A 17332-nucleotide genomic window follows, 5' to 3' on the forward strand; every position below is an offset into this window, starting at 1 on the left:
GAAGCTTAGCACTTTTTTTTTAAATGAACTTGATCACTAGATGAACCGTGGCCTTTGGCAAGCTGCTTTGGCTCATGCTGCAGCATTTACACAACACTTTTAAGTAATGTAGCTAAGTCATGGGTTTGATTCTATAATGTATAGTACTTTCATGTTTTCAGAGTAGTTTGCTCTTTATTAGAAACAAAATTAAGTTCATCTCTGAGTGGAATGGCCAGTGAAAGTGTGTTTTTATAGAAGTTTCACATTACTTGTAGTTAATTGGAAGGATGCTTCTGGCAAGTTTATAAATGTGTAGGAGGACAAGATTACCTTGATATTTCAAAGAGAAAATATTTCTCATTAAAGACTGAGATTTCTCTTGTGTTTGCAAAAAGAGAAGTTTCTGTGGGAGGATAGCTCTTTCTGATGTGGTGATTAGTTTGGATTTTATTCTTTGTCATAGCATTAATTGTGAGACAAATAATGGGCAGTTAACAGGAAGGTATTATCTGTAGCACTGGTAGGATGGACAGTCTTCAAGAAGGGTTAAATATATTTTTATCAAAGAAAAATAGTAACACATTTAATTGGAATCTTACTTGAAGTACAAAAGTGTTGCAAATAAATTGTATGCATGGGAATGTTCTCCTTTATCTGTCCCCCCAGCCAACAAGTGTTCAGGTGTCCCAGTCTGCTCTGTGATGATAATACTCCTGTTAATAGTTATTGTGCATGTTTCCAAAACACAGCCTCTGCTTTGTGGCCAGAATCTCCATCATAAACTGAAGCAATTGAGGTTTTCTCCCAACTCTTGTGATAAACATATCAATAAACTTGGGCTGCCACGGTAGACTAATGCCGGTACACTATTACTGCCACCCAGACCACGGTACACTAATGCCGGTACACTATTACTTAAGATGAAGATGTGCCATCAGTTTTGCTTGCATTTGAAGCAGTTTGGGTTAAGTCAAACCTAAATATACACAACTAACACTTTTTTTCTTATAAGGGTTTGTCACGGGTAAATGTATTTTATAATTTCTTACGGGATAAGATGAAATCTTAAGGTAGAATTGCTCTGAGATTTATTATTAATTCTGAGCTTGGGAGTATATAAGTAACACGTGATAATAAGAGTTCATTGCTCCAAGTTCCTCTTCAGTACATAATTTATTTCTAATGCTGTATGCAAGAAACTCTTTCACGTTTTTTGAGCTTTGACTGCTAAGATGGATATGTTGAAGAAGCAATGCTATCTGGTGTGGAGAAAAGCCAGTGCAAGATCTTTATCAGCAAAACAACAGAGACTCCATATGCCAGTGGAGTCTTTATTATATTGGAACATCTAAAAGTTAAAAGTTCTGCCAGCTAACATTTAGTGTTAATACTTGATATTGATCTTGCTTGAAACGGCTAAGTATTTTTTTTTCAGATCCTTATTTTTTTAAAAAAATTGTATTCAGCGTCATCTTCAGTTACGAGGTTTGTGCTCACATAAAAGGTGGACTTCATTACATGCTAGTACTGTAAAATGAAGCGGTGTTCTGGACAGTAGTTTTTTTGTGTCTGTGTCATTGCTGAAATCATAGTTTGACTTTGATTCTGGTTTTCTGAATGTTCCATTTCACTGCATATTCTTTCTTTCTTTCTTTCCAAAGCTATTCAATGCCAAAGATAAAATCTGAAGTTAAGTGTTTAGTCACTGGATACCCATTCAGAATTTGTTTGATGTGAATTGGCCTGCTCTATTAGCTGGCAAAAATTTGTATGGCATGTGCTCTCTTAAAGAGAGCATGCTAAGTGAACTGTGAGAGACTTTCTACCCAAGTATGAGTTTTTGATTAAAACCGTTTTGCTTTAATCAATTTTTAAACTTAAATTAGCTACTGTATTCTGAAGCATGTGGCAAATGAAGCATGCGGGGTATTGTCTTTTACTTGGAATTACTGCTGATGCTAGTGACAAAAATGGTAACTTCTTTCAAAATCCTTTTTCTTCATTTTGCTCATTTCATTGTAGGAGGCAAAGACAAATTAATGGATGAAGCATAAAAAGTGTATGGAAGAAAGTGTATCTGCAAAACATTACTGAAATTGGCAAAGAAGAATTTAGTAGACGTTGATTTGTATTGTGGCTCTTGTCAATATTTTAAACTTAATGTTTGGTTTGTGCAAAACCTTCAAATTATGGAATATTTAGCTCTGAGGAGGCTATCCCCCAGAGTACTTTATCCTCAAATTGAAGTGACTTGTTATGGTCTCATTAGAATTTTGTGGCAGAGCAAAAAAAAAAAAAGTTAATTTTTTCTGAAAAATGTAAGTGGGTGGTGGTGGGGGGGTTGTTGTCATGAAAACCGAAGCAAAACTCTCTTAAGGCCTTCCTTGCTTGCCATGGAAAATTAAAAATAAACAAACAAACAAACCAAAACCATCCATGCAACTGGTTTTCTTTTACCAGTTATATTTAAAGAGGAATCAATTTGAAACTTAGACTTACGTATGTAAGTTTTATACTCTGTGTAGTTCAGTCATAGCTACTATTAAATGTATGGTTTTTATATATTTTAGTTTTGTCCATTGGGCAGATTTTTTTTAAGTACAGTGAGCTTCACTGTTTTATGCTAAATTGTAAATTAAACTCTCGTCTTGCAAAAGTCTGCATTTGTGTTAACTCTACCAAGTTCTGCACTCTGAATTCAGTGTGAGTAACCATTATCCCAGTTAGATGTATGTGTTTGCAGCACCAGGCATTTCTTCTTCATCTATTAGCTGCTTATTTTATTGTCTTATTAGTAAGGGAATGATAAAATATGTTTTTCTATCAAATACAGCATATTGTTGATAAACATGAAAAGGGCACGGATTTTTGTAGGCTGGTAGGGATCCTGAATCTATTCTATTTTGAATTGATTTAGATGTCAAGTTGGTAGTGAATTTTAAATAAAAACTTCATTGAAATGTCTTTCATAATCACACTATATTAATACTATATAATTGAGCTTGATGTTGGACCAATAGACAAATGCATTCCATCTTCAAGGTTTGGAATAGCATTTCATGACTGAAAAATGAAGTAAAATGTTTGAGGTGCCATTTGCATATTAAGCCAATGGCCTGGAGGGGTTTCTATGCCTTTCTAAAATATATTTTGTTGAACAGGAGATATCCAGAAAGTCTTGCATTAATTTGCTTTTGTTTTTTGCTCTTTAGACAGTGCCCTGTTATAAACTAAAATCACACATTCCTGAGTGTAAACTGATCATGTTCCCAATGGAAATTTCAGGAATACTTGTGGCTATTTTGAAAATGTGGAAATCTATTTATATTTTTTCCACTTGTTTTTCTTGCTAGGTTTTGGCACTGATTGCATTCATCTGCATAGAGACCATCATGGAATGCTCCCCTTGTGAAGGCCTTTATTTCTTCGAGTTTGTGAGCTGTAGTGCATTGGTGGTTACTGGAGTTCTGTTGCTTATGTTCAGTCTGAATCTTCACACAAGAATACCGCAGATCAACTGGAATCTTACTGTAAGTTCATACAGATACTTACTCTGTTAAAAATAGCTGCAAATCTTTTAAAGTTTGGTTTGTGAACTTTACTTTCTACTGTTTAAGATTGTGTATGAGTGTTCTTCATGCTGAGTAAAGTATCCATTTTATGTATATTTATTTTGAATACTAACAGCAGAATGAGTTTTGAAATGTAACAAGATTAAACTACATTAGCTAGAACTAAAATTGTCTTTTGTTAGATTCTCTTTGGAAGGAAAAATGTCCTGCTAATGCCAGCAATTACTGTTTGTGGATGAAGTGGATAAAAATGCAGCCTGTAGTTATTTAACTTTTGACAGATGCTGTATTTACAGTAGCCTGTCATTCTCTCTTAAGCTGTTTTTTGTATTAGGACAGCCGTGCTACATATATATTCTTACACAGATTAATACCATTATCGGGTAGTAATGCAAAAAATTATGTGCTTTGTGTAAAAAATCAGGTGTTTTGAATTGCTTACACACATAACTATTAAACATTGACTGGCAATGCTTAATGTGCTCTCAAATATGAGGAGTTTTAGGAAGACAACTGCTGGCACTGCACATTCATTTTACATTTCCATGCTGTATTATGAGTTAAACTTTCAGATTGGGTTGCATAAACACAGGTCACAAAATCAACATGTTAGTCACTCTAGCAAAAGATCTGTCAGCTTCAAGGAAAACATTTATATAAAATTCTTTGGACAGTACAGATACTTATGTGCCTATGTTCTGCTTTATTTTATAACACTAATTTTGTAAGTACTGTTGGAGACCAGTCCCAGACATTTCTCGGCTTCTGTGTGACTTTTTTCTTTGTTTTTAATGCAATTTATTGATGTTGCAATTTGCACATTTGCAGTAACTGTTTATAAGCCTAAATGACTTGCCTAAATGAGACTGGAAGTGGAATTAGATGATTCTTTGTACTCTGGGGATGCATGCTCTATTGAAGAACTCTTCCTAAGTATACTTGGTAGGTAGATTAGATGGACTGAGAACTGTGGCTGGTAGCAGTATATGGGGGAGATCCAGGTGACCTGCAAAAAACAAAACCAGTGGAACCATTGGAATGTTACTGGATTGTTGTGTCTTTGCTCCTTTTGTCTCCATTCCGCCAGTATTGTCACCACTTATCTTTGTGGCAAGCTGAAAAAGCAGCAGCTGCAGAGAGAAGGTAGTCACCGTTTCTGTTGCCAGCTTGATTGTTTAACAGGCATCCCAACAACCTGTCAGCTGATTAACAGCAATTGAAGACCATCTTTTTATACCACACAGTTCTGTACATGCTAGTAGGATGTACAACAGCATGCGAACAAGTATGTCAGTGTCACATAAAATACATGATGGTTTTGCCGGTGGGATATGAGTAGTTCCACAGTGAATACTAGATCCTGCTTGTGGTCAAAGTAAGTTTGACCAAGACTTTTTATCAAGAGACTACAGAGTGGTATGCATGGTGTCCATGACTGAGCTGAACTTGTATCTCTGGAAGAGTCAGTTTAATGACTTTGCATACCCTTGTACTTCTTGTTGTTGAGCCTTGTGGCACACTTATACTGCCTACCAGAACACTTTGACAGTATGTTGAACATACGTAAGTATAGAAGCCTAAGTGTGGTGCTCTGCCTTTCCCCCCAGATAATGCAGCAGATACCAGTGTATAACTGGTAGGTCCTTTCAGCCACTCTGACTTCTTGCAGCAGTTGAGTGGCAAGAATTGCTGCTTTGAGTGCCGCATTACTTGTCTCTGCATCGAGCACACTGTTAGAGATCTTTAGAGAAAAGAGGGCTTAAAAATCCAACCAGTTGGGAGGCTCTTTGTTTTTAATTAAAGTTAAGCATTTTGGTTTTTTAGTGCAATGGTCACACTCTGAACCCCCTATCTAAACAGCATGGAGCAACATGACATAGTCAGAGTTCAGCCTGAAGGGCAAATGGAATACATTGCAAAAGCGTTTGCTTTGGTTCATATTGCCACATCAACAGAGGTAGTTGTCATGATCTTGCAAGTCTCATTCTTTTAGTTATGTACTGATGATGAAATGATTCTTCCATCGTTATACCAAAGATCTCTGACAGAAGTGAAAAGAGAACTGGAAGCTTCTGACTTCCATTAACTGATGAGACCATGCTTCTTCCTGGTATTGCTTACTGATGTTAGCAGTCAGTAGTCTGATGGGACCATTAGTCTGAGGAGAATGTGGGAGTATCTTCATTATTCATAGAGCTGTAGTCTGCTGTTGCATGTACAGAGTGGGAGATCGAAGGCTGCTGATAAAACACCTGTGGGGGATTACTTTGACAAAGTTAGTAGGAAATTGAAGAATGTAGCGTCGTGGCTGAATTTTTTGTTGGCTTATTTTGGCATTTTATTCTTTACAGTTTAGAAGTATATTCATAAATTATTTGCCTCTTTCAGTATTTAGTGCTTTCCTGTGTTTTCATGGTTATTTTGATAATTTTGAAATCTCTTTATATGACACAGTTATCACAGGAGTTGCTTTCTGAACAACAGACTTTGACAGTCCTGAATGCTTTAGGAGGAAGTCACTCCTGCTTATGTAGAAGTTCATTAATATACATGCTTTAAACAAATATGTATGACTTTATAATGGGTGCTTCCCTTGTGAAAAGTCTCAAACTTTGCTTTTAAAAGCTGTGTGAGAAGAAGAGGCTGTTGCAATGCTTGAAAGAATTTCCTAGTCTTAAATTGAGGATTAAGTCTTTCTTTAAACACAGCACTTGCACAAACTTCCTAGGAACTATTTGAAACCATTTGCCTTCAAATGATCTTACATATTAGAAGGTACCAGGCCATCAGCTGCTATTGTCCAATACAGGATTGCTTCCTTCAGTACTTTATTAAAATTAGACTTATTTCTAATGCGTTGTAGATATTGTTTGATGTTCACTATTGCTAGCTGGAATGAAAATGTGGATCAGTATATACTATCATCTAACAGATATGCAAATCTAGTACTTTTTAAAAACAGATATTTTTAGCCACTTGGGGAAAAGAGCTTTGATCCTAATTAGAGACTTGCCAACCATTTTTTCATTTTCCTGAGGTAAACATGAGAGAAGCATGAAAGAAACATGAAAATGGCGAGGCCAGAAAAGAACCTTCCTTGGGTGTGTTGGAAAGAGACAGGTCTGTTACAGTAAGATGAAAGAACAGTCACTTACCTGTGTTGTGCAGTACTATCAATACTATGCAAAAATGCAAAAGCTGGGGAACCTGTCAGTGGAAATTGCCATTTCCTTTATGCTTCAGAGCTCAAAGGGAGCCTCTTCTGCAAGACTAGCAAGCAGCATAGGGGAGTGAAGAGCACACTACAGCAGAGATTCCTGCTTAATTGAGGAGCTGCTGCTTTGAAATGTTCGTTTTCAGAGTTAACTAGTAACTGAATGTTTGCTATAATTTTTTGTTTGGCTAAATTATTTTTTTTTTTAATTCATTATTTGAATCTCATGTGATCTACAGGGAGAACTTAAGATCTTGCAGCCAAACTGTGCGCTTGACATAGCCCTGTAGGAAGGTTAACAGAAGTGTTTGTAGTAACTTTGGTGTTCTGGTGAATTGGCATGTGGTTTGCAGGCTTTCCTACAATTACTGTCACTGTAGAGTAGATCCACCATAATGCTACTTCCTTTTTCAGGGCTGGGAACTGAGGTGACTTGTGGAGGGGGAAAAAAGTGATCACAAATAGCTGAGAATACTGAAATTTGACAAATGTCTCTTGGATGAGAGTTTGTATGATGAGAGAAATCAGAGTCATTACAGATGTAAATCATTGCATAATCAGCCAGTAGAATGGGCTATTTATGTCTGTGTGTAGGGAAAAAAGTATCTTCCAATAGATTTTGACCATTGATATTTTTTTTTTTAATTTTTTTTTTTTAAACCTCTGCTGGAGCTCTGGTATTGTATTTTGTGTGTATGTGTGCAGCTCTGAATATAGAGTTTTTCAGCTCAGAGCAGCCTCAAAGATGAGGCACAGAACTGAGCACAGCACAAACTAATTAGAGTTCCGCCAGGCTTATTAGCCTGGGCTCAGTCCCAGGGAAGCACTGCTACAGGGAGGAAATGTGGAGAGTCAGGTATGTCTCTTTGAAGATGCAGAGCAGTGGTTGTATTTTGTGCTGCCTGAAAACTTATTTCATCAACTTAGCAGGGTTGGGGTTTTTTCAGTTGTTGCAGTGATGAAACCTTGTGTGCAAGCAACTGATGCTGAGGTAGTTGGCGGAAAATTTGATGTGGTGCCAGAATGACAAACTGTCTTATGCCAACCTTGGCTCTGAAGAGTGTAATTACAGAGCAGTGTTTCAAAGGCTTTTACAGGGCAATCTTGGTATTTTTTTTTTAATTTATTTTTTTCCCTTCTGTTTTGAGAAAACAACTTGGTTTTCTTTGGCTTGCTTAGCTGTTGAATGAGAAATTAAGTCAGTCATCCTTCACTTTCATGTTTACTGCTGTCAAAATAGCAATACCTATTAAGGATAAAAATGAATATTTTATAAATTGAAAAAAAAATAGAATTAATTTCATCTGGGTTAGGGCTCTTTGTGGATAGCTGTCATTTGGTGGAGGATGGTGTAAACAATGATGCATTATTCTGTAAGAAATACAAACACAAGTTTTAAATATGAGAAATATTACATGGTTTGGTAGTTATTGCTAGTAAGGTCTGTTGCTTTGTAACTATAACTGCTGGTCCTGTCTTCATGCAGGAGTGGTTATTGGAAAACACACAGGGAAAGCAGTGAGGAGCAGCTAAGAACGAACTGAGAAGGAAATAGGCAGGTGATACTCAAGAAACCAAGTTGAAACAGGGATTGTGGAAGCATTCATTCAGGAATGTGTTTTGTCATTTATAGCAGAGTTACTACCTCTAACAGAGCTTGTATTCCAACTAAAAAATATTTAGAAATAAGGATAATATCATATGAATTTTGGTTTTGAGGCCACTTCTTCCATTTCTTCAAAATCATAGCTTGTCCCTGACCTTTTGGAAAGCTCAGTTTTTTGAAAGTCACTTGTATCAATTCAGTGTTGTTTTTTTTTTTTTTTTACATACTTTGCTTGAGATGCTGTAAATGGAACTGATTTCCAGCAAGTGCCAGACACCTGGGACCAGATCAAAATGCCTGAATGGGAGCATCTGCAGGTGAATGCTAGAGACCTTTGGGGACTGCTCTGTGTGGTGTGGGACCCACAGGGACCTTCAGCCCTGCGCAGGGGCCAGGCAGCGTAGCCCCACGCTGTGAGATGGGCACTAAGATATCTCTGTTTGCACAGCATGAATCCAGCCCTCTGGGTCACTAGCATATTTCTGAAATTGTTGGTCACAAACTCTTTTATCAGGGGAAAGTGATGCTTATGTGAGTTTTGGAGTAGCAGAATCTAGTGTTTGAATACAGGCTCCCATACATATGTAAGCCCAAATAAATGAGAAAAAGAGGTGGGAATCAGTGCTCATACAGTTAATTTGGTTCTTTCTATCTAGGACTTATTTTTGCTTGAGAAACCATGTTTCCATTTTTAATTGTGGTGCAAAATGCTCATACAATGTTTAATAATGTGATTATAGAGTAAAATTATGGGAGTTTGACCAGAGGTGCTTGGTTTAGAGGACTGACTGGTATGTTTGTAAACTTCAAATTGATAGCTTCATACAGAAACAAGAGAAAAAGTTCCCAAACCTTGAAAGTAAATACTGGTTGGAAGAAAAATTAGGGGCACTGTAAAAAAAAAAAAAAAAAAAAATTTGAAAAAGCAGAAGAAGAAAAACCCAAAACAAAAGAATAACCACACTCCCCCTCCTTTCCCTTGTCAACTGAAAAACAAACCACCAAAACCCAAACAGAGCTAAAAGGAAATGTTATTTTGAATGCTCTCTTCTGTGGAAAGTAACCTGGACAGCAGCAGGCCACCAACACTTGTCACCTTTTCTGACAAAGTCAAGTTGTTGAAATGTGCAGGCTTCTTTTCCAGAGTACATTCTTTTAGCTACTTTAAACTCCGTCTAAATGTAAACTGTTGAATTTCAGAAAGCAAATGACAAAAGCAACCACCAGTTTAATGTCATATTTTTGTTTATACAAATTACAGTTGCAGTATGGCACTGTCTCCCTTTTAAACAGTACCTGGTCACTTGTGCAGTCTCCCACTTCATCATGAAATACAGGGTAAAAAGGCAGAGCATGTATTTGGATTGAATGTCTCTTAAAAGTTTGCATGTGTGAAGTCCTGGAGAGCGATGGATAAAGGCACATAGATGTTACTGACACCTCTGAGCGTCAGAGCCAACTCCTGGTAATATACCAAACTGGAGGACTAAAAAAAATTTTTCAAAGATGATGTGCCTTGCAGCTTTCAGGAGTGAGTTGATGGGAGTTTTCAGGTCTGTTAACAGACCTCTCGTTCATAGCACTTATTCGGCTTCTCCATCCTCATTAATCCAGGAACCATACCTGCCCAGACACTTGAAAGACTGTAGGATTCTGTCCACTTTTCTAGAATTTCACATTTTTACAGCAGAATCAGCAGAACAAAAGCCTCACTCTTTTTTAGTAAAAAATGCTGTCTTGGCATAAATCCATCTTCATCCAGAAGTTAAGATGCCTCCTCTGCCTTATGCGCCTTCTCAGTGGGATAGATAGGTGGTGATGGCAGTAGCAGATATATGTCCTTGGATACTCTCCTTTGGACTAATAGGACTGTTGGTGACTGAACAGAATGAGTTGTGAATAACTAGCAAATGAACAGAAGTCAGTCTTTCATTTTAAATCCTTTTGGAAAGGAGAAAGGGATCAGCATCAGTCTAGAGTGGATTTGATTCAGCTCATAGATTTTATTCTCTGTTATGGATGGCAGCTTTGTACAGTATTTTATGGCACAGCATACTGTCTCATGAGGTTGCTGTAATTTCAGCAGGAATTCTTCTATCTGTGTGATGTGGTTTTTACTTTGTCTATAAATATAATAGCAAGAACAGCTATATCATGCCCAGATTTGAAATGGCTCATCTTTTTTCAATTAGTTTATTCTTTCTATTGTCATGATTATTCATTTTTCTCTTATGTAGAAAAAAGCTACATTATTTTAGGGAGTGTCCCTTACTACTTGAATTCTTGCTGTAGTTCATTCTCTTTTGTTTCTGCTCTGACTTCATCCAAAACTGTTGTATCTTTTCTTTTCTTTCTGTTCTAAGTAGTAAGTAACAAATATTTGCATCTGTAATGCTACCACTATATATCTGTATGACAATGTTATTGATAAGTATCATTGCTTCTTAAGCTGCAAAAAATCGGATTTGTGGATATGAAAGATTGTGCTAGTTTTAGCTTTTTAAGAAACGAGCCTTATTGTATGACTGTGAATCAATTATAACATTAAAAGGTTTTGATCTAAACAGGGAAAATGGAATTGTAGAAGCAAATAAATTGGAGCCTCAAGATGGAATAAATTCTTTGGATTTGAGTTGTTGAATTCTTTGCAAGGACAAACTTAATGCTCTTTGTAAAGAGTACAATAAACTGTCAGTGATGATGACAAGTTTTCTAAGGTACTTAAATCTTTGATTTCTTGGAAAAATCATGACAAAGGCACCAGCAGTCTAATTTCAGCAGTATTTCATATTCTGCAGTATCTCAAACTTCTTACAAGAAGCCTTCAAGTCAATTTGTAGCATGAAGATAGACGATGATGTCTGTCATGTTGTGGATAGGTCCAGCTATCTTGCTTATACTAATCTCCTTTGGCAAGGTGATGAAGCTGATAGATTCCAAAAAGTCAGAGGTCGGCAGGATTAATTAATTAATAAGAACATCTGACCCCATAAATCATCCAGTTAATGTTCAAGTACGGTACCAAGGAACTACAAAGTGTGTGTCTGAAAAAACATAATCTGGATTATAAGAAGTGAAAAGGTGGAATATTAAGCTCATATTTGGTTGGTTGTTCTGACAGTTTTCTCCCTTACAATTAAAACTTCCTTCATTTTGAATATAACTTTTGTCTTAACTTTGCAGCTGTTAATTTTGTTGTGCTATTAATTTTGTTGTGCTTTCCTATGTTAAACTTCTAAAACAGCTAGTATTTGTTTTTATTATTTGAACGCTGGAATCTTCATGTACACAATCTTTTAAATATTCAAAGCAATTTAGGTTCTTTGATTCGTACCGTGAGACATTTTTTCCTCCTTTCAAATAACTTCTGTGGCTCTTCTGTATACCCTGTCCAATTTTTCAACATACTTTTAAAAATGTGGATACCAGAACGGGATGCAGCATTCCAGTGTCCCTTGCAAAGGTAAGATTACCACCTTATACCTATTGTGTCCATATGTCCAAAGGAATGTATAAGTGCTTCCCCCTCCTGCCTTTTTTTTTGGTCATGGCATCACACCTTGAGATGCTTACCTATGGTAATTATTAAGTTGTTCTGAGTTATTTCTTCGGGGATTTTATCTCCATTCTGTAGGTCATTCCTGTAGATGGAAAATGTACTCTGGTAGTAAAATACACAACTTGACCTTGAGTTGAACGAATGTTGTTTTTGAATTTTTTTTTAAATTTTTCGAGAGCGTAGCTACCCTCTCCTCAGTATTTAGTGTCAGCATTCTTGGTGACATACATGTATTTAGCCTAGAGACTTGATGAAAATGTTGAATACTGTTGAGTCTATTATCTGTTGTCATATATAGTGAGACTTCCTCTCTAGTGAGAAAAGGTTTGTGCAGATGAGAACCACAACTCTTGTTGGCAACCCCAGAAACACAGTTAGAGCTGCTAAACTTAAATTTGGAGAGGAGGATACTAGGAGGAATTGTGAAATGGCATTTATTTTCTAATATCTCTATTTCTTAACTTGATATCTGCAAAACAAGAAGTTATATATTTAAAACTGCCATAACTATTTAATGAATTCCAATTTTGTTTGATGGTGTGTGTGCCAGATAACATCTATCTTGTTCAGCTTGAACAGAGATAAAAAGTATCTCTCTAACTACACACTGGGAGGTGAAAAGATGGTAGGAGACCCACAGTTTGCTTTGGTTGCCTTACTGTTTGGTTGGACAGTTTGGGTCTTACTGGGCTCATGAAATCTGAACATGTGGGTGGAAATAGCAATGAGAATGGAAGCCTCTCGCATTTCTTGGGAAGGTCCCCTTTTAGATGAGTATCAGGCCACAGTGATACATCATACAGGTTATCCCAGGTACAACTTAATTTTGATAACCAGCTGTTGCTCAGTGAGTACCCTCAAAAGAGAGGTTTTTACCTGTGAATAACACAGTGCTAGAAACTTTCAGTTTTTACAGTTACTTTCTAAAGCATTCTCCAATCATGGCTAAAAAAACAGATGTTTTGGGGGTGGCTGGATGACAATGGTCTTTTCAGAGTCTTTGTGCTATGTAGCTGGGAGATAGTAATGGGATTCATATCCAGTGGATAAGTTTAGATTTATATCTTCAGTCTTCAAAAGCCTAACTCTTATAGCACTTTACAAGATGTACTGGGGGGGACATTTAAAAAATAATTACACTTTTAGTAAGTGGAGGAGCAGGAACAGGAAGTGAGCCTGGCTTGCATGTGAAGGAAGAGAGTCAAGTAGGACAAATTTGTCCTTGAATTCTAATTAGAGTGATGATGAGATTTTTTTAATGATGGGAGTTGGCATGTTCAGTGTGGTTTTGTTGGGTTTTTTCTCTCTTTTTCTTTTAAAAACTGTAAGTTGTCCAGCAAACTTGTATACAGGCTTTCTTTCCATCCTTTTTGCTTATATTAGTATTCACTTCTCACTGATTTCATGTTCCTTCAGGATATTTGTGCTGAACTGCCATTCCTCGATTCTTCCACATTCCTCCTTGCTCTCCCTGACTTCACCTATTCATTCAGTTATGATAGTCTGTTATTTCCTACATCTCTGTAGTGTACGTATAGTGCAGTCTACATATGTATAAAAAAAATTGTTTTAAAAGATTGTAAAAGATACCCCAAGTAAAGTCCCTAATGAATCTAGCACTGTTTCTTCTATTATTTTAAAGTCCCAACTCGTGATTTTTTTTTTCCTTGAGTCTGATCAGGTAGTCTTGTAGTGCTGTAACTATTCTTCTGCTAATAGCTGCAGAAGAATAGTGCCAGTGGCACATTAATTACCCTGCTTTTTGTAAGGCATGGCAGTATAATCATCTGAACATGAAGTGATGTATGCAGCGTATGTATAGCTGAATTGCGTGTTGCCTGTCATTTTTCTGTGCTTGGAGCAAAGCGAGAATTTTCCCTGGATATAGGTGCCCCCAGGGTGTTGCTGTGCATATGTTCTAAGATGTCTGCTTGAACCATCAATTTTATGCAATAAATATGTAAAAATCCGTGTATTCTTACAACATCAGCGGCTGTTATTCGTAGAAATAGCATAGGACGTGCAGGTTTCTACAATAAAGGCCTCGAAGAATTTGTAGTAAAATTCATGACTTATATCTGGGCAGTGTGTGGAGCACTGTTGTGATGTGAAAGAGAACAAGGGGTTCCTGGAGTGCTAAAGTTTGCTATTCAGGTTACTTCAGTGGCAGCTGAGGTAGAACAGCTTTAATCATTGTTTATGCTGACAGTACTTTTCAAATAAACCCGGTAGAAATTGAGGTAACGCATCCAGAATCTGCACTGGTGCTTTATGTTTACATGCTGTTTGACTTTGGTTCACAAACTAATGCACACACATGCTATGTTTCCTGTGTAATAGTTATGTGTAATAACCTTTGCCTTCTTTTGTGTAAGTGATAAATGGCATAGAAAGTGGGAAAGTATTGCTGTAGTTCTTGTTCTAACCTTCTTCTGTTTCATCACTTCTAATAAAAGCAAGAAAAGAATCATTGTTTAGTAATGCTAATGAATTTATTTTTTTAGGATCTGGTCAACACTGGACTCAGCACTTTCTTCTTTTTCATTGCCTCTGTAGTACTTGCTGCTTTAAACCATAAAACTGGAGCAGAAATTGCTGCTGTGGTAAGAATTTGAACTTCTTTATATATGACTCTTACCTTCTATTAAAACTGAGAATAACTTTTCCCTTGTTCATTGAATACTCCTGTTGCCTTTCTCATTGCAATTCACTTCTCGTTTTACAGCTGGCTATATGCTAATTCTGATTTTAAAAGTATTGACATCCTTTGAGTTGTTTTTCTTAAGGCTTGAGGCAAGAACAAACAGAAAAATGACTTGCAGCCTTGCTTCTTTCTCTATAGCTAGCTTAGGGGATACCGTTCTATACTGCAAGCCTACAGAAAAGATAGAGCCAAAAATTCACAAGAAATTGAAGCTGCTTAGACATAATTTGCTGAATTCTTCTTGCTCACTACAGATCATTTTTGTTTTGTGGAGTGAGTTGTGCTTTACTTCAAGATTTTAAATCTATAACAGTAAGGTCAAGCAAATTCATGTTGTGCTTGAGTCGGCAACTCCACCCCCCCACTCCCACCCACCAAACCTGGACATGGAAAATCACACAACATTTCTGCAGGGGTATATAGGAAGAACTGAAAATCAGCTCCTTCTCCAGGCTGATGGTCTGGACTGGTCATTTGTTCTCTGGTCACTCATTCACTATTGTGTGCACCCTGAGGAACGTTGGATGAAGAGCTGTGTTCTCCTTTGTGAGAGGTTCTTCCACTGAAGTTGCATTGCAAGATTTAATTGCCATGTTTGTAGACAGAGAACTTTGTTTTCTGGGATCGTTGATCTTAAGTCGCTTTTGCAGATTCCCTAGTTCGTTGAAGAAGAAAAACATCAATTTTACAGACCATGATGATTTGTCAGTGCAAATAAAGTAGAAAAGTTTCTGAGGAATTTGTTGTGAAACTACTATTGTTCTTGTTTTCAAAAATTGCCTTTGACAATTCTTTCTACTTCTTGTAGATATTTGGTTTCTTGGCAATGGCAGTGTATGCTGTGAACACATATTTAGCTATTAAAAAGTGGCGAATGAACAGCAGACAACAAAGTAGTCGGCAGACCAGTGATTACATACGTGCTCGGACAGAATCCAGAGAAGTAGATCATCGCCCTGAGATTCAGCGTCTGGATGCATGAAAGCAACGTTCAAATGGGACTGCAAAGGGAAAAGAAGTGCTTAACTCCCTCATGGAATAAAGGGTTTTTTCTTAATTTAAGGACAAAAAGGAAGATTCAGATGGTGGCAAAGAATGCCCAGCCCTGCACATGTGCAGAGATAAGTTGAGTCAGAAGCTGTTGTCATGAAGGCAGTAAATGTTGGTCATTCAAAAGCAAGATCTGTTTGACGTCCACATATATATATGCATATATTATATATCTTGTATAATATACAATATATATATGTTTTGCAGTACGTTATTGTTTTGGATTAACTGTGCAGTACTTTCCTTCCTTCTCCCAAGTGCAAGCTCTGAACACATGTTCTGCCACTGTTTCTTCATCTATTGTAAACACAAAGACCAGCACTACATTGCTTGGTTAATACAAGAAAGAAATCCACCAGAAGTATATTTAATAGACAAGAAAAGGAAGTGAGGGGCAAAGAGCAATAACTTTAGCCATGTATCCTGTCCAACAAACTCTCTGTATCCATCCTCATGCAGCGTCAGCAGCGCAGCTCAATTCTCATCTGCCAAGATCTCCTGCAGTGTCACTGTTGGTGCACTTACATAGCTGAAATGGACACCCATTTCACGTTTTTTCATTGATGGATATAATGTTGAGGTAGTTACCCTATGGGTTACTCTGGAATTGACATACTCAGTTCATGGATGGCCTTGGCCAGATCTGAACTTGTGCAAAATTAGCATGTTTACTGAATAGTCACCATAATGCATCAAGTGGAAGTATGTGGTTTTCTGCTCATGTTGGGATACATTCTATTTTTCATTCTGAAATGGGAAAAGAAATATGCTTGGGAGGCAGGGGGGAGATAAAGGGGTTTGAGGGGCACAGTACAGAAAAAAGGGGTTGTCGTCCAATAGACTTGCATTCCAGTCATAGCTTTTTTCTTCTGTTTTCGGTTTTGTTTTGTTTTTTTTGTTGTTGATTTTTTTTTTAATTTGGTTTTGGTGGTGGTTTTTGGGTTGTTTTTTGAGGGGTGGTGGGTTTTTTTTAAGGTTCAACCTTTCTGAGAAGCCTTGGGTAAGCAAGAACTAGCGAAAAAATTATAATGTGCTTACAAAGTGTTTCTAAGGTTGCAATATTGTGATTCATTTAAGATAAATGTTTTCCTTTTTGGAGGGTTGTTTGTTTCTTCTAAAATTAAAACTGTTGATAGCAGGTAAAATTTTTTTTTAATTGGGTGTTTCTGCAATTTTTTCCCCTAATATTTCTTTGGAAAATGAGTTTAGATAATTGGAGGCTAATATGGTGGTATTGATTTGTTTAGAAATAGTTTTACCTAACTGAAGTTTTCTTACTTTAATTGCACTGCCTGTGAAGAGAAGAATATTTTCTCTACTCAAAACTCGAATTCTGCAGTAATCAATTAGACTATTATAATGTTATTAGGAATATGTCCCTTGATATCTTTCTGTTTTTTTGATTGGTGTCTTTATCTGTGTAATCCATTATTTGGCATATGCATGCCTGCATGTTATATGAAGAGAATGTGTAAGACAGAAGATCTCTAGAGCTGAATTCCTTTCTGGTGTGAGCTGATGAAATCTTTTACATTAGTGGAACTATATGCCACGTATGCCTGAATTTATCTCACGTTTGACTTGAACACTTTTTGCATTGTGTTCCTATGTAGCTGTACTCTTAAGTGGATGAATGCAGTTAACT

The 17332-nt window shown here is 36.9% G+C and overlaps 1 protein-coding gene across 1 annotated transcript in view; it reads left to right on the forward strand.

Annotated features, from left to right (window-relative positions):
- The window catches only part of CMTM4 (CKLF like MARVEL transmembrane domain containing 4), a gene marked incomplete at both ends in the record, with an annotated part of 31880 nt that extends 16261 nt beyond the window's left edge, over nt 1–15619 (forward strand). Inside the window, 3 exons of the mRNA XM_082005896.1 lie at nt 3336–3512; nt 14438–14536; nt 15446–15619. Of these exons, the coding sequence (XP_081862022.1) occupies nt 3336–3512; nt 14438–14536; nt 15446–15619 (450 nt within the window). The remainder of the gene's footprint in view (nt 1–3335; nt 3513–14437; nt 14537–15445) is intronic.
- Between the last annotated feature and the right edge of the window lie 1713 nt (nt 15620–17332).

This window comes from Phaethon aethereus (assembly GCF_964289735.1).
Source record: "Phaethon aethereus genome assembly, chromosome: 13".
Lineage (NCBI taxonomy): Eukaryota > Metazoa > Chordata > Aves > Phaethontiformes > Phaethontidae > Phaethon > Phaethon aethereus.